Consider the following 22,161-nt stretch of genomic DNA (forward strand, 5'->3'; position numbering starts at 1 on the left):
GCTTGTGGAAAGCCTTGTGACCATGGCATGTAAACACCTCTATCCATTGTCATTACAGCTTAAAGGAGGCAGGTGGGCTCAACATTGTCATTGCAGCTTAAAGGAGGCAGGTGGGTTCTAAACACCCCCCCCCCCCCCCAGCCGCTAGCCTAAATGGGGCCTTAAGCTGGCCATACATTGTACATACACATAGTTGATGGTGGATCTAAAGGGGTTTGCCAGGGCCTTCTTTAATGCAGGGCAAAAGGGGCAGCTGCCCTTGGCCCAGTCATCATTGTGAAGCCCAAATCAGCTGCCCGCAAATAGTTTTCCCAGCATTTACTTTCCAGCACGCACACTCCGCAATGTGCGGACACACAACATGTGCAGCTCCCACCCTTGGAGCCTACAGCGTATTATTCAATCAGCAGCAACCCAATGGTAGATGGACAGTGTAAAGGGCCAATGGAAGCGGTGGCCTGGCTCAGATAGCAGGGTGGCTGCAGCCAGTATTGGCACAGCAGAGGGTGGGGCTCTGGCCTGGTCAAGGCGGGCACCAAAGAAAATATTTGCCCAGGGTCCACTCAAAATTAAAGACAGCGCAGGTGATTACATAATCAGATTGGACAGGTAATGGTCACAATTGTACAAGATGTGAACCTGGCTGTTAACCTTGGAGCAGGTCTGAACAACTACACTCAGGGGGGTGGGTTCATTTGGGAAGGACACTTGTGCATACAATATTTTGCAATGACTCTCAAACTTAGAGGAAGTAAAGTATGCACTTTTTTTCTTACTTGCAGAGTAAAAGCATAATGTGCTAGTATGCATTGCATACTTGCACATTATGTGATCCTTACCTGCAAACAAAGCCTGCGTTGTCCCCAGTGGAGGCCGCATCCATCTTCACCCATCTTCCTTCCTGGTCCATGGACTTCGACTGTACTACTGGCTGGAGTCGTATGAAGTCACTCCCACGCATGCATATGGGAGCCGCCGGGCACTGCACAGGGCTCTGAAGAAATGGCACGGGCATCCGTTCCTTCAGAGTGCATTCACAGATTACCTCATCGGCTGCATGCAATGTAAATTTCTCCTAAACTGTGAAAGTTTAGGAGATATTTACAGTACCTATAGGTAAGCCTTATTATAGGCTTACCTATAGGTACAAATTATAAAGGTAAGTTTACAACCACTTTAATACAGCTCTTGGGAAGGCACAAAGTAAAACTACCCCAGTAAAGAGGAAGATGACCTCCCATTTGTGCCAAGCTCAAATTACTGACTTTTAGATGTGTCTTGTGTTTTCACAGGTGTATGCACTGCAATGTGGTCTACTCAGAAGTCGCAGCATTAAAGTGTCACATTCAAGGATCCCATTGTGAGGTCTTCTACAAATGTCCCATCTGTCCGATGGCATTTAAATCTGCACCCAGCACCCATTCTCATGCATATACCCAGCACCCGGGTGTGAAGATAGGTGAACCCAAGTACGTATGAATTCTATTTTCACATATATTTGTAAAAGGCATTTGATAAAGAAACCAGAAAGTAGATCCTGGCCTTCTTCTTTTTTTTTTTTTGGTTTTTCTTTCCAGAGTATATCGGAAGTACATTCTTGAACTGTCCACCCCCTGACTTTAAAAATAAATATGTGGCAGCACATCATTGTGTATGCAGTTGAACTTACTTTTCTCTTAGTCCCACGAATACCTGTCAGTGAAGTCTACCACACGCATCTTCCTGTGATGGGGTGGCAACAATGCTGCACTGCTCATGATTTCAAAGCAGCATTGTCACTGTCATGTAGGTTGTGCCAGCTTGTACAACAAAGGGATGAAAAGATGGTGCAGGGGGTGTGGCTATTAGCCATAGGTGTGCGCAGCCTATTGCATTAGGGTGTGCACCCCAAAGCTAAAACGCACACGCGTGTATCTAGATTTTTTTTATACACAGTGGATATAAAAAGTCTACACACCCCTGTTAAAATGTCAGATTTCTGTGATGTAAAAATATGAGACAAAGATAAATAATTTCAGAACTTGTTCCACCTTTTAATGTGACCTATAAACTGTAAAAATAAAAAACGAAAATAATATGGTTGCATAAGTGTAAACACCCTTAAACTAATACTTTGTTGAAGCACCTTTTGATTTTATTACAACACTCAGTCTTTTTGGGTATGAATATTTTCCCACTCTTCTTTGCAAAAACACTCCAAATCCGTCAGATTGCGAGGGCATCACCCCACAGATTTTCAATCCGATTCTGGTCTGGGCTCTGGCTGGGCCATTCAAAAACTTTAATCATCTTCTGGTGACTCCATTCCTTTCCAAATATTTCTGCAGCTCCTTTAATGTTGCTGTAGGCCTCTTCTCAGCCCATGGGCGTCCACAGGTAGGGGCAGGGGGGGGGGGGGTGTAAGTGGGGGGGAGCCTCCTGGTGCTGGACAGGGCAGCCATTTTGTTGTAGACTTGTGCTGCAATGCACGGCAGCCATGTTTGTGTAGTCCAGCGGCCATTTTGCAGTGGTCTGCCATAGAAAGCAGCAGGGACCATGTCTGTGGAGCCTTCTGGGTGGCGTTTTCGGCGGTGGGAGCCCCTCCTCATCCCCTGGTGCTGACTCTTGGATCCTTTCCTGATCGCCGCTCGTGCAGTGCAGATTCTCTTGGTGGCTGCGGTGCCTGGTTTCTGCGGGGTAGTGAATCTGGTGGGGTCCTCTCCCTCTCTGCTGAGGATCGATTGGTGCTCTGTGACTGGCAACCGGGTGGTGCTGCCAAAGCCGTGGGGGTTTTCCCTTAGCAGTGTGTTACACTTTTTTGTGGGGTCCCCCTGGTGACTCATGTAGTCTTTGGAGCACCTCTCCCCACCTGATCCCCTCTCTGGCGCTGCGAGGCCCTCTGGGTCCCATCGATCCATTGATGCACTGATGGCGGTCCTGGAGTCCTTTGTGTCCCGGGTGGAGGTGGCTTTTGGGCGACTGGCATAAAGCGCCCCCCGCCTTCCCCTGCCTCATCAGTCTCATCAGAGCCTGAATCTGATTCGGCCACTGCAGACGTGGGTCACCCTGCTGGGTCTGTGATCACGCGCCCTGAATCCTCAGATAGTGAGGATTCCTCCACTTCTGCAATCGCGCATGAAAAGGCACTGGTGGACGCACTGACTGTATCTGTGCTTGAGACTTAAAGTTGGAGGACGCGGCTGCGAAGGAGGCGCAGGTACCCTTCGGCACTCACAAGCCATCGAGAGCGACAAAGGTGTTCCCTTTCCCCTCCTATTTCGACAGAATTGTCACTAAAGAGTGGGAACAACCAAAGCGTCCCCTTGGGGTCCCTAAGAGTTGCTAGGCGATACCCCTTTGAGGAGTCCCTTCTTAAGAAGTGGACTGTTCCACCGGACCCTCTGGTTTCCAGTTTGAACAAGGCAACCATGATTCCGGTTGAAGAGTCCCCGGCCTTTAAGGATTGGGCTGACAGGAAGGCAGAGGCTGTGGCCCACAATATGTATACCTTGGCTGGTTTGGCACTGAGGCCGATATTCACCATTGCACTGGTGTCGCAGACTCTGACCAAATGGGCTAAGCTTTTGCGCCGTGACCTGGAGGGGAAGTAGCTCCATCCTACCTTTGCTGAGCTGGCAGACCAGCTGGTCCAGGGGCTGCAGTTTTTCTGTGATGCCTCTTTGGATGCGGCTCCCCTAGTGGCTCGGCTCTGTTTTGGCAGTGGTCCTTCGGCGTGTCTTTTGGCTCAAACACTAGTCTTCGGACCAGACTTTTAAAAAGGTCTGACTGATCTTCCCTTTTAAGGAAATCTCCTGTTTGGGGCTACCCTGGATGACATCATTAAAGGTCTCACAGGGGGGGGGAAGAGTACCTTTTATTCCGCAGGCTACTAAGGGCAAGGACCCTCGTCGTAGACGTAGGCCCCTCTCCTCGGCTCATACGACTCGGCTCAGGGTCGACTGACAAGGGATCTAAGCCCTTTGGGGCCTCCTCCAGAGGATCCAAGTTAACCTGGTCTGGCAAGTCAAGAGCAGGCTTCTACAAACCCGCGGACAAGGCCCCTTCAGCAGAAAGGTGCGCCCTTACCCGCATATGGGGTGGGAGGACATCTTTGCTGGTTCCCGGACCCATGGACTACAAGACAAGTGGGTCCACGAGGTCATACGGTCCGGCTACAAGATCCAGTTTCATTCTTACCTTCTAGTAAGGCTATTCCTTCCAATGTGTGACTGTCCCTGGTCCTCTTACAGGCTCTTTTTGGGGGTGGTCCAGGACCTTTTACTTCAAAGGGTGATTGTCCCAGTTCCGACTTCGGAACATTTTCAAACCTGCCTACAGTCCCCAGGAAGGAAGGCAAAGTGCGTCCAATTTGGACCTCAAGGCGCTGTACTGCTTTGTGGGGTAGAGTTCAGAATGGAGTCTATTCGCACAGGGGTGGCTTCCCTGCATCTAGGATTTTCTTGCCTCCATCGACATCAAGGACACTTACCTTCACATTCCAATATGTGTCAGTCACCAGCGCTTCCTCCGCTGTGCCGTGGGAGAGGAGCCTTATCCGTTTGTAGCGTTCCCCTTTGGTCTCGCCTCTGCTCCTCGGGTCTTCACAAAAGTGTTGGCCCCGGTGCTAGCATTGTTACGCCAATGGGGGATCGCGGTACTGGGCTACTTGGACGACCTCCTTCTGCGAGCGGAGTCTCCAATCAGGCAGTTCCACGGCCATGGCTTATGCCAATCACCAGGGGGGCACAAGAAGTGTCATGGCAGCTCTGGAGGTAGCCGGCCTTCTAGGTGGGCAGAACGGTTTGTTCCAGCCCTCTCCTCCGTACACATTCCAGGGGTGGAAAACTGACAGGCCAATTACCTCAATCGGCAGGCGTTAAACTGGGGGGAGGGGGGGTGGTGGTCCCTTCATCCAGAGGTGTTTCATCAATTGTGTCTCCGATGGGGCATCCCCGAGGTGGATCTGTTGGCGTCTCGGCTCAACAAAGTTGCAGAGGTTTGTGGCTCGGTCAGGGGATTCTCTGGCGGATGCCACAGATGCGCTGGTGGCCCCTTATGGTCCGTATCGTCTGATTTACGCCTTCCCTCCTCTCAAGCTTCTGCCAAGACTTCTATGCAGGATCGAGGCAGAAGGGATTCCGGTCATCTTAGTGGCCCCGGAATGGCCTCACCGGGCTTGTAACGCCGATCTGGTCCGGTTGGTCGCCAACTTCCTTGGAAGCTTCATCTCGGGGAGGATCTGCTGTCCCAAGGACCAATCTTCCATCCTCTTTACAGACGCAGGCTTTGATGGCTTGGCTGTTGATGGATAGAGGTTTTGTCTGATTCGGTGATTCCAATGCTGTTTAGAAGTTAGGAAATCTACTTCTAGGAAGATCTACCATTGTACATGGAAGACATACATTGGTTGGTGTGAGTCTCTTGGGGTTCACCCTCGCTCTTTTTCGGGGCTTCGATCTTGACCTTCCTTCAACAGGGGATTGAGCAGAAACTGGCCTTGAGTACTATCAAGGGTCAGGTGTCGGCCTTAGTTGTCTTCTTTCAACGGCCCTTGGCCATATACTCCCCGTTATGTACTTTTCTTCAGGAAGTTAGGCACTTGACCCCCCCCCCCCCAATGTGGTCTCTGTTGCCGCCTTGGGACCTCAATTTGGTGCTCTCAGTCTTCCAGAAACCTCCTTTTGAGAAGCTTCAGGAGATTCCCCTACTTACGCTGTCCCAGAGGGTGGCCTTTTTGGTGACTATCACCTCTGCGCGCAGGGTGTCAGAATTTGCGGCATTATCCTGTCGTTCCCCTTACCTGTTGGTTCACAGAGATAAGGTGGTTCTTCATCTCCGTCGATCGTTCCTTATTCAGGTTGTCTCTGATTTTCATTTGAATGAAGATATTGTGTTTGCCTTCCCTGTGTCCCAGGCCAAAATATCCAAAGGAAATTGCTTTGCATGACTTGGATGTGGTCCGGGCAATTAGGGTGTACCTGGCAGCTACGGAGTCTTTTAGAAAGTCAGATTCCCTATTTGTGCTCATGGATGAGCCTCAGAAAGGGTTGTCCACTTCCTCTGCGACCATTTCCAGATGAATCAGACAGACGGTGGTTCAGGTCTATTCCATCAAGGGTCAGGTTCTTCCTTTCCCTGTCAAGACACATTCTACTCGGATGCTCAGTGCCTCCTGGGCCTTCCGTCATCATGCTTAAGTGACACAGGTTTGCAAGGCCGCCAACTAGTTGTCGGTGCACACTTTCCCAAGTTTCTATAAAGTGGATGTGTTGGCATCTGCGGATGCTTCCTTTTGGCCGCAAGGTTTTTGCAGGCTGCTGTTTAGAGGACCTTGTCCTCTTTAAGGGTATATTGTTTTTTTTTTTTTTTTTTTTTTTCAGGTGAGTGCCAGTTGTTTTGGTTGAGCTTCTGTTTACCTGGTTGGCTATAGTTAGCCTTAGGAGTTACTTTTTCACTGTTCCCACTCCTCATGTTTAAAATTGCTTTGGGACGTCCCAATGGTTAAGGAGATCAGGATCCGTGTCCGACAATGAACAAAAGAGAAAATTGGATTTTTTGAATTACCGTAAAATCCATTTCTCTGAAGTTCATTGGCTGACACAGCACCCACCCCTCTGACACTCCTTGTAATAAAACTGAGTACCTATAGCAGCGAGAGGGAGTATACCCCCTGAAACTGCCCAAAGGTGTAGCCAGACTTTTTTCCTGTCTAGTGTCCTACTCCTGTAGGGGGGCAGTATAACCCAATGGTTAAGAAGATCAGGAGCTGTGTCCGTCAATGAACATCAGAGAAATGGATTTTACGGTAAGTCAAAAATCCTATTTAGGAAATACATAATTCTGCTTTTAGTGGAATTGCAAAATTAGTATTGATTATAATGTGTTATTTATTTATTATTTTTATACAAATCCACTTTTACCACCTTAAGTGGCACTTTACCCATAACAACGTGATAAAATAATAATGGAACATACATTCCACATTATTAATTATTTTACCACAATTAGTGTGTACCGTAAACTGCCTTCAGAATTGTTCCTGTTTCTTCTTTTTGGAGGCTGCCATTTTGCTAGGCCCCTGAGCAGGATCAAATCCTCAGGCTGTCAGCAGATCGACCTCTAGTGGCTGTGATTTTTGGCACAATGCTGAGAAAATAGAGAGCAACTGAGCATGTGTATTACTGGATTTTAAGCCGTATAGGCATTTATTTTTAATGTTTTACATGGCTATAACTGCAAAAAGGGCCAGCCTGAAGTGATCTATCAGTATTTGAGTAAAGTTCCACTTTAGGCTGGGTTCACACTGATGCGGTCACAGCAGGGGTCCAGTACGTCCCTGTTCACCGAATGTGGAGCAAATAAGGTCTGAATTTTTGCCTCAATTCACACCTGAAATGGAATCAAAGATGCCCAGGATGCTTTTCCAATGTGGACTGCAGCCCTCTCAGCACTACGTGAACCGGCTCATATTGAGAGAGAGTCACACTCTCCTATCATGCGAATTGGATGCGGAGAAACCCGCATCCAATTTTGCATCAGTGTGAACCCAGCCTTAGGCTGGCCTTACATTGTACAATTTTCCTATTGAAGGTAAATCTAAAGGAAATTTAACTATGTAGTGAAAGGGCCTGCCTGACTGCATATGAATTGAAAGTGTTCAGGTTTGACCTCATATTATATGGTTTTGGTGAATCTAAAGTCAAACTAAGGGCAAAACATATTTTTTCTTTTTTTTTTTTTTTTAGTTTTTTTAGTTTTGTATAGAGTGGAGATTAGAACTCTTGTCAGTTTTTATTGCTGTCTGTGCCCCCTGTTGGGGAGATTCAACCTTTCGATTTGTCCGGTCTACCTTTATCATTGAAAGTGAAGGAAAATCCAATATTTTGGGTTGTCCCCTGAAAAGTAATAGAGGGGAAATCTTCCAATGGGTACATTTGTGCAAGTGACTTAGGGGTCCTCAAGGAATTCCCTTCATTTTCAGGGATTTCCTTTCACTTCCTGTTTGGCTATGGGACAGGATGTGAAGGGGAATCTCTGCAATGGGACACAGATGGCAAAATAAAAATCTGACATGGGTTATAACCCTCCCTTGATCTATCCAAAAAAAAAAAAAAAAAGTTTTGCCCATAGTTCTACTTTAAATTCTGGTTAAAATGTATTTGTTTGGTTTGTGAATAAAATATCTGTTATTTACTGATCGCTGTTTTTAAGGAACCAGTGATCCAAAAAGTGTTATTTTACTTTAAAAAAAATTCACAATACTAATCCAATTTACAAATGTGTATGTATGTCTCTTTTTTCTAAAAATTTATTATATTACATTATATTACATGCACACATTTGATGTAATGTCCAGGTGCTGCTGCTGTCACCCAATCTGCCCCTAATCTCTTTTGATATAGATAAGAATTTACTCTCATGTTCGTTCATCTTTGGCTCAGGATTAAAGGTGGGCACCATGACGTCTGCAGCATCTGAGACTGGTATACATAGGACCACATGCAGCCAATATGTTTTGAGCAAGGATGTTGGTCTAGCTGAGATGCCGCTTTATAGGTACACTTAGGATGAAAGTGGCATAGAATGTTTTTGCAATTAAAGCTGGATTCCAGGCATGGTGTTTTTTTGCAGTTACATTGATCTAGCTTGGACCAATGTAAGTATGTATATACCATACCTGGCCGATCCCTGTAAAAGTGGAGAATCCCTTTAGTACCTCAAGTAGAATATTCACATCATACGTTTCTTGGAATGGCTTGAAGTGCGTGCTGTAGCAACTACCAGCCTGGAACCTGTGCCACACACACGCCCAATCATAGATCCCCAGCACACTATGGAACTTCCAAAAGTGTATTAAAGTGGTAGTGAAGTTAACCAAAAAAAAAAAAAAAGTCGCAACTCCTGTGCAAGCACATGGGAGCCCCAGGCACTGCACAGAGCCCTGAAGAAACGGCACAGGTTTGCCCGGTAATGTCATCGGCTGATGATCGCTGGAATATCTCCTAAACGGTGCACGGTTATTATGAGCTTACCTGTAGGTAATAATGGCACAAAAGGGTTTACTACCACTTTAAAGCCATCACTCTTAACCCTCTTATATTCTATGGCAGGGGTCTCCAAACTTTCTAAACAAAGGGCCAGTTTACTGTCCTCCAAACTTTAGGGGGGGCCGCACTGTAGACAGAGTAGAAAATGTCCTGGCGTCAGATGGAGTAAACCATGCCCAATGATTGATATTAGGGGGAGTATTAGTGCTCCATTGTTGGTGTACAAGGGGGAATAGTGCACCATCATTTGGTGTCAATAGGAGGAATACTGCCTCATTGTCAGTGGCAGGAACTATGCCTCACTGTTACCGACAGGAAGGGGGGGGGGATAATGCCCCAAGGGCCGAACGAAAGCAAGCAAAGGGCCACATCCTGCCCTCAGGTCGCAGGTGGAAACCACTGTTCTATGGAATTTATATTGTAAAGCGCAGGGTAAACTGTTGGCGCTATATAAGTCCTGAATAATAATCACAGCAGTAAATTGCAGCATTTCTGGGCCCCTGCAAAACCTCTTCAACAGGCTATATAATCACTGCCCCACTTTTCTTCTCATCCAATCGAGGGATGTTTTGCATTCATTTAGAAAAATGCAAGGCTTTTTTTTTTTTTTTTTATGAATAGAGCCTGTACAGAGCAAGCAACCTTTCGTGTTTGCTATGCCGAAGGGCAACCACTCAGAACAAGACATGGAAGACCACGGTGATCACTTCCACAGGGATCAGTCAGGCATGGCATATGCATGCTTACATTGGTTCAAGATGGAACAATATAGGCATATATATAAAGCAACAGGTTCACTGTAATCCTCCTTTCCAGCAGCACATACTCTTCTTTCCTTTGCGCCCCCCAACGCTACACTTAATCACCAGGAGAATACATTCAGTACCTCCAGGTATAGAGGATCAGGCGACTCATCCCACTTCCTTTCAAATGGCAGCTGTGTGATTGGTTCAGCCTCACATGGGGGCAGGAAACGTTTAGTGATATGTAAGCTCTGACTAGCGGATCTACGGGGCTCATTTTCTTGCTCGCTTCCAATGGCTGTTTTGCATGGCTACAGAACACTGCAGTCTATGGCATTGGTTACCCTTTAACATCTTTATAATAAGACAAATCGGCTAACTGGTCGGCACAGGTCTCTAATCACCAATGTGTCTGCCTGTCTTTTCCAGAATAATCTACAAGTGCTCAATGTGTGACACGGTGTTCACCATGCAGCCTCTACTCTACCGGCATTTCGACCAACACCTTGAGCACCAGAAAGTGTCCGTGTTCAAGTGTCCGGACTGCTCTCTCTTGTATGCACAGAAGCAGCTGATGATGGACCACATAAAGGTAAGAGTCCTCTGCATTATAAATATGGGAAGTTTCATTGTCTCTATTACCACCAGCTTCTCAGAACCGTGCCAGTCACAGCTAACTCCTCTTCTGGGTATCTGTGTAATCCTCCCGTAATTACATTTGTACAAGATAGCATAGAAATAATGGGCACCCACCAGTAAAATCCAAAGATGCCTTTAGTCATTCATAATTTAATCAAACAAAAATAACCATCACATTTCAAGGACAACAATCAGGGCTACCAAACAGATTCACAACTTAATGAATAAAAAAATAGTAAATGTGTGAAACATTAAAAAAAAAACAAAAAAACAAAAAACAAAAAAAAAACTATGACTAAATATGAATATAAAACAGTTTCTGCTGTATGCACAATTACCTATCAATAAAAACTTTATGGAAAAAAATAAATAAATAAAACCGAGAATTTAACAAAGTAAATATGTTTTATACTCTCATAATATGTTTGTATTATTATTATATTATTTGTTAATCTCTTTTATTTATTATGTTTTATGTCTGTTGTTGCCCTGATAAAGGGGGAATTGACCCCAAAATGTGTTGGCTGGTGTTTGATTGTAACATGAATAACTAAAAAACTCTTTCTCTTTTTGGTTTGACGACCATTATTTCTATACTTTTTGAGGTGTTCCAGAGTACCCATCGAGGGAGTCCTGTTTGTTTGAGAGCTGCCTTACCAGATCCATTCACCTTCTTTCATTTTGAACAAGCATTAAAATCACAGTTTACATGTGTGCATTTGTGTCATGTATACATGATAGTGCAGGACAATAACACGACCAGATGGGGCACCAAGCAACTTAAAGGAGAAGTGTTTGGCTGTACTTCTCCTGTAGTCCGTTCTGCACTCCTGTGACCCCCTATTCAGCAGACAACGGGCTGAAGCCCACTGTCGGCTGATGTCACAGAGCTGGTCTTGCTCAGACAAGATCTCAACATTGAAGTCAGGTTCCGCCCACATGCCTGGACTGGCACCTGGCTCAGCCTCTCAGCTAGCCGCTGAGAGCCTGGACCGGCTGCTCTCGCCCCCTCCACAGCCCAGCGCACCAGTGAGGGGGGGGGGGTTAGAGCAGAGAGCACGGAGAACCGAGCAAATGGCGGGGTTAGCTCGCCGATTCTCAGTGTTAGAGGTGCCGGGGGGGCAGATGCAGCATTGGACCGATGCTGCATCCACCTAGGTAAGTGGGATTCTAAAAATAAAAAAGAACCTTCTCTTTTAAAATACAAATATTAATTCTTCATCTCCAGGAACCTTTGTTCCATGTCCTTCTGCTGTCAAATTAAGTAGGGCCTTGAGAGTGTCTTTAGTCAGCCTCCTACAGATTATTTTGTGGTTGTGCACTCCTTGAAGTGGAGTTGTATAAGGTGTGTGTAAATTGGAAATTTTTTTTTTAGTTTTCAGCTCTGATCGATTGACTGACAATTACTCGATCATGTGACCCTGTACCCAGGTAGAATTTTGCACCCTTAATTTGGACAGATAGAGAGTTCTTATTTTTTACTATATAAAGCAAAGCAAAAAGTTTGAACAATTTTTGGAGAAAAACAAAACCTTACTTTTTTATAAAATATTAAAGAATGATTCCATGTATGACATTTTTTACATAGTTAAATTGGTGCAACTTGGACCAATGCAACTATGTATTTCCAGTGATCTCCATTTGGCTTCTGGGTCCCATGCTGAGCTGCTGATTAGAACAAACCGCAAAAGTGAAAAAGAAACCATTTATTACTATGATTGCTGTAAATGGTTCACTGGTTCACAGCCATCACAAGGCACAGAGCCACTCTAGTTGGCCCTGTATGTTTGGCAACTGAACTGCGCTCTCTAATGACAGCTCAATCACAGGCAGAGAGACTGCCGCTTGTGTGTGGATCCGCTCTGTAACAATGTAAAGACAAAAAATAAAACTTCCGGACTCTCGTATAACCCCAGCTGTCACTATTCCTGGTTCTAGCCATTTTTAAAGGAGTTGTAAAGTCAGAGGTTTTTTTATCTTAATGCATTTTATTTTTTAGGATAAAAAGCCTTCTGTGTATAGCAGCCCCCTAATACTTGAGCCCCATCTCTGTCCAGCGATATCCACGAGTCCCTCGGCCATCCGGGACTCTCCTTCCTGATTGGCTTTGACACAGCAGTGGCACCATTGGCTCCCTTGGCCTGTCATTCAAACTCAGTTAGCCAATCAAGAGAGCGAGAGGAGCGGGACCGAATGGCAGCTCTGTGTCTGATTGGACACACAGAGCTGCAGGCTTGGCTCAGGTGCCCTCATAAAAAGCTGCTTGCAGTGGGGGGCACTGTTCAAGAGGGAGGGGCCAGGAGAGCCAGCCAGGGACCCGAGAAGAGGAGGTTTCAGGCTGCCTTGTGCAAAACCAACTGCACAGGAAAGGTAAGTATAACATGTTTGGGTTTTTTTTAAGAAAAAAAAAACAAGATTTTACAATCCATTTAAATGTGGTTTTCCCCAAAGGTAACCATGTTTGTGTATTTTTTATCATACAGTATGCTCATTTGGAATTGCCAATGTTTGTGTTAGATTTTAAGAAACCATAATCTAAATCCTCCTCCATATATCCAACAAGTCTTTATTATTTCCTATAGTCCATGCATGGGACCCTGAAGAGTATTGACGGCCCTCCAAAGGTGGCTACCAACTTACCTTTGAGCACTAAACCCACTACCCAGAATTCCACCAGCCCCATCAAGGAGGAGGCCAAGCCAGTTAACGGCACAGAGAAGACCGAGAAGAACGCATCTGTCTCTGAAAAGAAGACTTCCAGCCAGCTAATCAACAAGCTTCCCAATACAGGCTGGACCTGCTGGGAATGTGACCGCAACTTCAACCAGAGGGAGCTGTACATCACGCACATGAAAAAGGAGCACGGAAAGGTAAGGGGCACGGTCTGATTAATAATCTTTATGTTTAAAATATTTATACCAGCGCTTTATTTACCACTTGCTGTCCAGGACAATTTTTTCTTTTTTTTTTAATTTTGCACATGTTAAAATCAGTATTTTTCACTAGAAAATTGCTTGTAACCCCCAAACATTATATATTTTCTGAAAGAAGAAGAGGCCCTGCAGAATAAAGTGGTTGCAGAATAAAATTTTGGAGAGTCCTCGTGTGGCACAATCCACAGTGTATATAAGTGTGCCAGACCTACACTTTTTTTAATTTAACAGAAACAGCCAGGGAATGACTGCTCTGAAACTGGAAGTGACTGCAGACTTGCAGACCACATCCAGTGCAGTGCTTTTTTTTTCTGCATCAAAAAAGCATGGAAAGTAGGTTAGATGGGTTCCAATGGCAAAGTTCACACTAGCACAATGCGTTTCAGAGGTTTTCAGTTCCAGAAAAAAGTACAACATGCTGCTTTTTTCCTGCACAGAACTGTACTAGAATGCAGGAAAGCGCATAAAAAAAGCGCTAAAAACACACATGCGGAAACTGGAACAAATCTCAGGGGCGTAGATAAGGGTGGGGGGTCAGGGGGATCCAAACCCCCCCCCCAGAGCATCGGTCCATTTCACAGCAGCTAGGCTAGTGTAGCCTATCCGCTGCGGGAGCCGCACTGCCACTGGGAAGACCACCTGTCTCATCCATGAGGCTGACAGGCAGGGCCCGGCAGACATTGAAGCCATGTTTACTATTTGCTTCACTAACAGATGTGTCTGCTGGGGGCGCTGTGTATACTATATATACACACCACAATTTTTAACAGCATGGCAGGCGTGCTAATTATTGTTCTCTGGGTACACAAGGCTGAACCCCCCCCCCCCCCCCCTGGAAAAAAAATATATCTACAGCCCTGACAGAACTGAAGGATGTTTTTGTGGTGTACATGAAGCAAAAGGGGGGGTTTTTGGGACTTTGAGTGAGGCGTGTGACCAAAAATGAATTTCTCTGTCGCTCATTGACAGACGCAGGACTGATATCTTGATATCCGTAGGGTTATACTGACCCCTACAGGAGTAGGACACTAGGCAGGAAAAAAGTTCTGGCCTCACCCATGGGCAGTCCCAGGGGGTATATCCTCTCTCTCCCTGCTATAGGATGTCAGTTTTTTTCTGCCTAGTCAGGAGTAAGGACCTAAGTTCCATACTGGGATCTCTGGTCCTGGCAAGCTTTTTTAGATAAATCTTTTCTTAGTTAGCTTTTTTCTCCAGTTGTTCCTGTGAGATCTTCAAGCAATTATGCCGGATCTGGGCGACGGGCTGGATGTTGAGATCCAGTGGTCACCCCAGCCGGCCTACGAGCGCGTGCAGACCCAGCTCCGCGCTGGGTTGGCCGTGACATAGTCCCGCTGGACGGGGACTGGCCCGCGGGTTAAACGTCCCGCCGAGTCGCATACGACCGGTCGATGGCCGAGTCGCAGCGTCTCCTTTGGCAGACACCCCCCCCCCCCCCCCACTGGGCGGTGAGGGGTTTTGTCTGGAGTGGCGCCCGCTCTGTTCTGGTATGGTGAGTAAATGCTTCCCCCCTGCTCCTCGTGGCTAACTCTGGGGTGGACCCGGGCCCCTCCCTGGGACGGTCGGACCCACACTAATCTGGGTTCCCCTCTGTTCCCCTGTGCACCCTCCCCCTGTGGTGTCCCTCTCCCCCTCCCTTCCCCCCTACGGGGGGGGTGTTTGTGTGTGTGGGGTGGCTCGCCGTTCATGCAAGCTGCTAAGGGGGTGGGGGTCCTGAGTGCGGATGGCTGTTGTGCGGACGGCTTCCTCCCTGACTTCCCAGGGCCTACCTGCCGATCGATCGTCTGTTAGTGGATGTGGGGACCTCCCTTCCCACCGCAGCGCGCGGGGCCGCCATTTGTTTGGAGTCCCTCGTGTGGCTCATGGGGGCGGCCATCTTGGTACACCCAGCTCGTTTTGTTTGCAGAGCTGGGCAGCTGCGGGAGTTACTGAGGGCGTGTGAGGGGGCGGAGCCCCTCCCTAGACCCGGGAAGATCGCTCCACAGGACTTCCTTGTCATGCAGACAACACTGAGAGCAGTCTTGTTGAACTCTGGTGCATCGTGTGGTGAGCCTTTTGGGGGTCTCTCTTCTCTCTGCGGGGGTCTCGAGGCACGCTGTCTGACCATTGAGGGGCGCTGCAGCGCTGGGTGACATTTTACAAAATAAAAAAGCTTTTTTTTTTTTTCAATTTTGTCATCTTTTGCTGAAGGGTTCCCCTGGTGTTGCCATGGACCCTGCTGCACATGTGTCCCCACCTGATCCCCTCGAGGTGGCCGCAGGGCCCTCCGATTCTCCGCTCCCCATTGATGCACTTTCGGTGGTCCTGGAGTCATTTGTGTCCCGGATGGAGGTGGCCTGTCAGGGACGGGGGCTAAAAAGCGACCCCCGCCTACCCTTGTCTTGTCTGATGCCTCAGATTCTGATCCTGAGCCAGTCGCTGCTGCTGCGGGTTCCTCCTCTGGGGCTGCTGTCTCGTGCCCTGTCTCCTCTGATAGTGAGGATGACCTTTCTGTCTCTGCCATAGCGCAAGACAAGGCACTGGTGGACGCACTGATTGTGTCTGTCCGGGAGACCCTAAAACTGGAGGTTGCACCTGCGGATGCAGCTCATACGGAAGATGCCTTTGGCACTCGCAAGCCCTCCAAGGTGGCGAAGGTGTTTCCCTTTCCCAAATGCTTTGACGATATCCTTAAGAAGGAGTGGGTCCATCCAAAACGACCCCCTGGGATGCCCAAACAGATTGCTAGGCGCTACCCGTTTGAAGAGTCCTTCCTTAAAAAATGGACGGTGCCACCTTCGATGGATCCGCCGGTTTCCAGACTAAATAAGGCTACTGTTATCCCGTTGGAGGATTCCCCGTCCTTTCGGGATCCAGTTGATCGTAGGGCGGAATCTGTGTCCCGTCCCATATTCTCCCTGGCAGGGTCGGCCTTAAGGCCAGTGTTTACCATTTCTCTGGTTTAACAGACGTTGACGGAATGGGCTAAGCTTGTTACGCGAAGACCTGGAGGGGAGAAGTCTCCCCCCTGCCGTAACGGATTTGCTGGAGCAGACGCTGCTCCATTGCTGGGGTGTGTGTCGATCTCGGCGGTGGTCCTCCGGCGCATGCTACGGTTGAAGTGATTGTCGGCGGATCAGGCTTCCAAAAAAGCCTTGACTGATCTCCCTTTTCAGGGGGATCGCCTGTTTGGTGCTACCTTGGATGAGATTATCCAGGATCTCACTGGGGGCAAGAGCACCTTTCTACCACAGGCTAATAAGGGTAAATAACCTTGTCGCAGACAGGGACCTTCCTTTTCAGCTCACAAGATGTTTTTTCGCTCCTCCGGGGCGGGCGACAAGGCGAAGCCCTCTAGAGCCCCCCCAGGGGGTTTCAAGAGACTCTGGTCTGGTAAGCAAAAATCCGGTCCTTCCAGACCTGAGGATAAGACAGCTTCAGCCTGAAGGAGCGCCCCCACCCATATCAGGGGTGGGGGGGGGGTGTCTTCGCCGGTTCCCGGACCCGTGGCTCTCCAGCATTCAAGACAAATGGGTTCACGAGGTCATACGGTCGGGATGCAAGATCGAGTTTCGATCACATCCACCGGTGCGGTTCTTCCCTTCCAATATGCGACTGTCCCCGAATCGCCTAACGGCTCTGTTGGGGGCAGTGCAGGACTTGATGCAACAAGGAGTGGAGGCCATTCGCACAGTGGTGGCCTCCCTGCATTAGGGGGATTTTCTGGCGTCCATAGACATCAAGGATGCCTATCTTCATGTTCCCATTTACGCAGGACACCAGCGCTTTCTGCGCTTTGCTGTGGGAGAGCACCATTATCAGTTTGTGGCGTTACCCTTTGGTCTCGCTTCTGCTCCCCGGGTTTTCACAAAGGTTTTGGCCCCAGTTCTGGTGCTGTTGCGGCAGCGGGGCATATCGGTCCTGGGCTACCTGAAAGACCTCCTCTGTGCGGAGTCTTCTCAAATGGAACCGGAATCCCGATTCCCTGGACAATCGGATCCGGCTGAGCGAGTGGACCAGGGAGTCTCTGGTTTGTTGGCTTCGGTCTCCGATGCTCAGTCAGGGGAAGTCCTTTCTTCCGATCTATTGGATGATTGTCACCACGGATGCCAGTCTATCCGGATGGGGAGGGATTCTCAGCAGGCTGTCTGCTCAGGGGCTCTGGTCCCTGGAGGAATCCAGGTGGGCGATAAATGTGTAACTGAGAGCGATCAGGTTTTGCCTGGATCACTGGATCAAGCATCTTCGGGGCTGCCCGGTTCGGATTCAGTCGGACAATGCCACAGGTTGGGGCACCCCGGATGTGGATCTGTTGGCATCTTGGCTCAACAGGAAGTTGCAGAGGTTTGTAGCCCACCCCTGCGAACCTCTGGCGGACGCCACAGATGCACTGGTTGCTCTGTGGGGCCAGTATCAGCTGCTGTATGCTTTTCCTCCTCTCAAATTGCTGCCGAAACTTCTTCGCAGAATAGAGGCGGAGGGAATTCGAGTTATCCTTGTGGCTCCAGACTGGCCTCGTCGGGCCGGGTACGCCGACTTGGTCAGGCTGGTCGCGGATGCTCTCTGGCTACTTCTTCTCAGGGAGGATCTGCTGTCTCAGGGACCGATCTTCCATCCTGCTTTACGATCGCTGGCTTTGACGGCTTGGCTGTTGAGAGCCAGGTGCTGAAGGACAGGGGTTTGTCTGCTTCAGTTATTCCTACTCTGGTTAAAGCGAGGAAAGCGACTTCCAGAAAGGTCTATCATCGCACATGGAAGTCTTATATCGCGGGGTGTGAGTCCCTCGGGTTTCCTCCACGTTCTTACTCGGTGGCTCTGATATTGGCCTTCCTGCAACGGGGGGTTGAGCAGAAGCTGGCCTTGAGCACTATCAAGGGTAAGGTTTCCGCATTGGCGATCTTCTTCCAGAGGCCACTGGCTATTCATTCTTTGATGCGGAATTTCATCCAGGGGGTGCGGCACCTGGTTCCTCCGGTGCGCGCACCCTTGCCGCCCTGGGATCTTAATTTGGTGTTGTCGGTTCTCCAGAAACCTCCCTTTGAAAATATTAGGGAGATTCCCTTGCTTACCTTATCCCAGAAGGTGGCCTTTTTGGTGGCTATCACTTCTGCACGCAGGGTGTCGGAACTGGCTGCGTTGTCCTGTCGTTCCCCCATATCTGGTGGTTCATAAGGATAAGGTGGTTCTTCTTCCGAATCCATCCTTCCTTCCTAAGGTGGTTTCCGACTTTCACTTGATTGAGGATATTGTGTTACCTTCCCTGTGTCCTAAGCCCAGTCATCCTCGGGAGTTTGCGGTACACTCCTTTGGTTGTGGTTCAGGCGATTAGGGTGTACTTGGCTACTACTGACTCTTTTCGTAAGGCTGATTCACTTTTTGTGATCACGGATGGTCCTAGGAAGGGGTTGTCTGCGTCTGCCGCAACTATCTCCAGATGGATCAGACAGACGGTGGTGCAGGCTTATTCTATTAAGGGTCGGGTTCCTCTGTTCCCTGTTAAGGCGCACTCTACTCGGGCTCTTAGTGCTTCCTGGGCCTTCCGCCATCAGGCGTCGGTGCTTCAGGTTTGCAAGGCGGCTACCTGGTCGTCGGTTCATACCTTTACAAAATTTTATATAGTTGATGTGCTGGCATCGGCGGATGCCTCTTTCGGCCGCAAGGTTTTGCAGGCCGCTGTTTGATGGGGACCTTTGGTCTACCTCGGGGGTTTTGTTTTTTTCAGGTGGGTCTCATCTACTTGGTTCAATGAGTCCTCTATTCTTCTGGTTGGCTCAGTTTTTGGCCTTTTGGATTTGATTTTATTTCTGTTATCCCACCCCTCATTTATGGCACTGCTTTGGGACGTCCCTACGGATATCAAGATATCATTCCTGCGTTTGTCAATGAGCGACAGAGAAAACTGGATTTTTGACTTACCATAAAATCCTTTTCTCTTAAGCTCATTGACAGATGCAGTACCCGTCCCTCTATTTTGAGTTGGGTTGGTGTGAGTCTCTGACACTGCTTTGTTACATAACTGACATCCTATAGCAGGGAGAGAGCGGATATACCCCCTGGGACTGCCCATGGGTGTGGCCAGAACATTTTTCCTGCCTAGTGTCCTACTCCTGTAGGGGGCAGTATAACCCTACAGATATCAAGATATCAGTCCTGCGTCTGTCAATGAGCTTAAGAGAAAAGTAAGTCAAAAATCCAGTTATATAGCATATAGACATAAAGTATATGTACAAAAAAGATGAATATGAAATAAATTCAAAATATGTATTTTTATTTATGCAGCAATAGGTAGCCATGTAGTATCATAATTATTTATTGATGAAATAATTACATACATGGATGATGCAATGTATCCAGGTCATGCTTAAAAAAATACAGCCACAGTCATAATGGTATGAATACATGATGGGAAATGGTTGTGAAGACAGACATAAAAATAGTGATAGAAAATTCATAGAAATTGCATCCTAATATTCTCTACACGTTTCGTGAGAATCACTTCTTCAGGAGAAGGTACAATCCATTGTCTACAAAAAAGTATATATAAATAGCAATATATCTAAAGATTCAACGCCCACTTGGAGCAATGTCTATCACAATAAATTCCTTACTTACAAATCAGTTAAAGCTATTGCCCCATAAGGCCTGTGATGGAGGCATTTGTGATCCCCTTATGGAGATTGGCACTTATCTTGTATTCCTGTCCTCCTACCTCACGTGCGTCTAGTTTTGCTCCCTCCGTTCCCGGGTTAGATGCCCTCAGATGACCCTCCATCACAGGTCTTATGGTATACTTTGTTGTAGACAATGGATTGTACCCGTTCCTGAAGAAGTAATTCTCACGAAACGCGTAGAGCATATTAGGATGCAATTCCTATGAATTTTCTATCACCATTTATATGTCTGTCTGCACAACCATTTCCCATCATGTATTCATACCATTATGCTTGTGGATGTATTTTTAAGCATGTCATGGATACATTGCATCATCCATGTATGTAATTTTTTTATCATGATACTACATTGCTACCTATTGCTGCATAAATAAAAATACATATTTTGATTTTATTTCATATTCCTCTTTTTTGTACATATACTTTGTCTATATGCTATATATTCATTTTTGGTCACACGCCTCACTCAAAGTCCCAAAACCCCCCCTTTTGCTTCTCAAATAAAGGGATGGAGGTACAATTATTTTTGTAGCCCCATTTTAAAGTCCTAACCCCCCCTTTTCCTTCTACATTGTGGTTCATGGGCACTGAATCCTTATTGCTCCTGCGTTGATTCTTCACAGAGATGGATCAATGGATGTTTCTTCATCTCCCTTGTGGGAACCAATCCTGGCCCCTTCACAGCGCTGTAAAACAGCCCTCTGGATCACATACAAAACAGCCAATCAACAGCTGAAAAAAACTGTACCAAGATCCTGGCATTGTAATAACAACTTAGACAAGCCCTACGCCATACACGGTTCGTATCCTGCTGAACCTGCCGAGATTCATACTGTTAATGGGCAGGGTGAATGTACCAAGTTCATCGATCGATCAACTTCGGTTCAACCAACCTGCCGGATTCTCTTGCGATTATCGGTAGCGGCTGCTACTGAAATCAGTCTTCTCCCCACGAGGATGGCTTCACCCCCCTTCTTGGAGAAGACAATTGCTGATTCTTCTGTTAACACTGCCTGTGTTGATGGGGGAATCATTCAAGTTTCTTTCCTGCAAAATTCACACAGTGTATGGCCAGCATTACTGACCATGTAAGAAGCAGTGTGGAGGGTTAAAACCTCTGTCAGGCTTTTTATTACTGTTATTTAATGGCTGTACTTGCTGAAAATGTCCTTCGTCTGAAAAATGAAAGTGAATGTAGCCACCACATCCAAGGACTGGAAAGCTGCAATATATTTAACCACTTTATTCCCCTTCCTGACCAGGCTATATTTTGCGATTCAGCACTGCGTTACTGTAATGGACAATTGCGCAGTCGTGCGACGCTGTACCCAAATAACATTGATGTCCTTTTTTTCCCCCCACAAATAGATCTTTCTTTTGGTGGCATTTGATCACCTGTGCGATTTTTATTTTTTTTTATTTTTTGCACTATAAACAAAAAAAGAGCGACCATTCTGAAAAAAAAAAACAAACAATATTTTTCACATTCTGCTATATGACATTCTCAAAAAAAAAATAAAAAAAATAAAAATTTCTCTAGCGCTCATCGACAGACGTAGTCCTCGGTGATACACCACCTTCGGGTTATGTTACCTCCGCAGGAGCAGGACTAGACAGGAAATTAAAAAGCTCTGGCCACACCCTAGGGGCAGTCCCAGAGGGTATATCCTCTCTCTCTCTGCCTCAGCAAATCAGTTATTTTCTGTCTTAAGGACCTAGACACCTTGCTGGGATCTTAGGTCCTGGCAAGAATTTTTTCTTAAAGGATTTTTTTTTAGACAGCTTTTTTCTCCAGTGTTCCTGTGAGATCTTCAAGCAAGAAAGCTGAACTGGGCGACGGGCTGGATGTTGAGATCCGGTGGTCACCCCAGTTCAGCCTACGAGCGCGTGCAGGCCATAGCTCCGCGCTGGGTCGGCCGCGACAAAGTCCCATTAAAGGACTGTCCACGCGAGTTAAACGTCTCGCCGAAACGCCAAAGACCATGAGTCACGGCGTCCGTATCGGTCGACAGCCCTCCCGCCCCGGTGGAGAGGGGTACTGTCAGGAGTTGGTGCCCGCCTGGTTCCGGTATGGTGAGTAGTATGTTCCCCCTTTTTCCCTGACGGGTTTTGTGGTGAACGCGGGCCCCTCTCTGTATGGTAAGAAAGAGTC

General features: G+C 47.4%; 1 protein-coding gene across 1 annotated transcript in view; it reads left to right on the forward strand.

Moving 5' to 3' along the window:
• ZNF532 (zinc finger protein 532) overlaps positions 1-22,161 on the forward strand; it is a 135,625-nt gene that overhangs the window by 67,947 nt on the left and 45,517 nt on the right. Inside the window, exons 4-6 of the mRNA XM_082243887.1 lie at positions 1,293-1,469; positions 10,199-10,361; positions 12,991-13,278. Of these exons, the coding sequence (XP_082100013.1) occupies positions 1,293-1,469; positions 10,199-10,361; positions 12,991-13,278 (628 nt within the window). The remainder of the gene's footprint in view (positions 1-1,292; positions 1,470-10,198; positions 10,362-12,990; positions 13,279-22,161) is intronic.

This window comes from Pelophylax lessonae (genome assembly GCF_965119305.1).
Source record: "Pelophylax lessonae genome assembly, chromosome: 1".
NCBI lineage: Eukaryota > Metazoa > Chordata > Amphibia > Anura > Ranidae > Pelophylax > Pelophylax lessonae.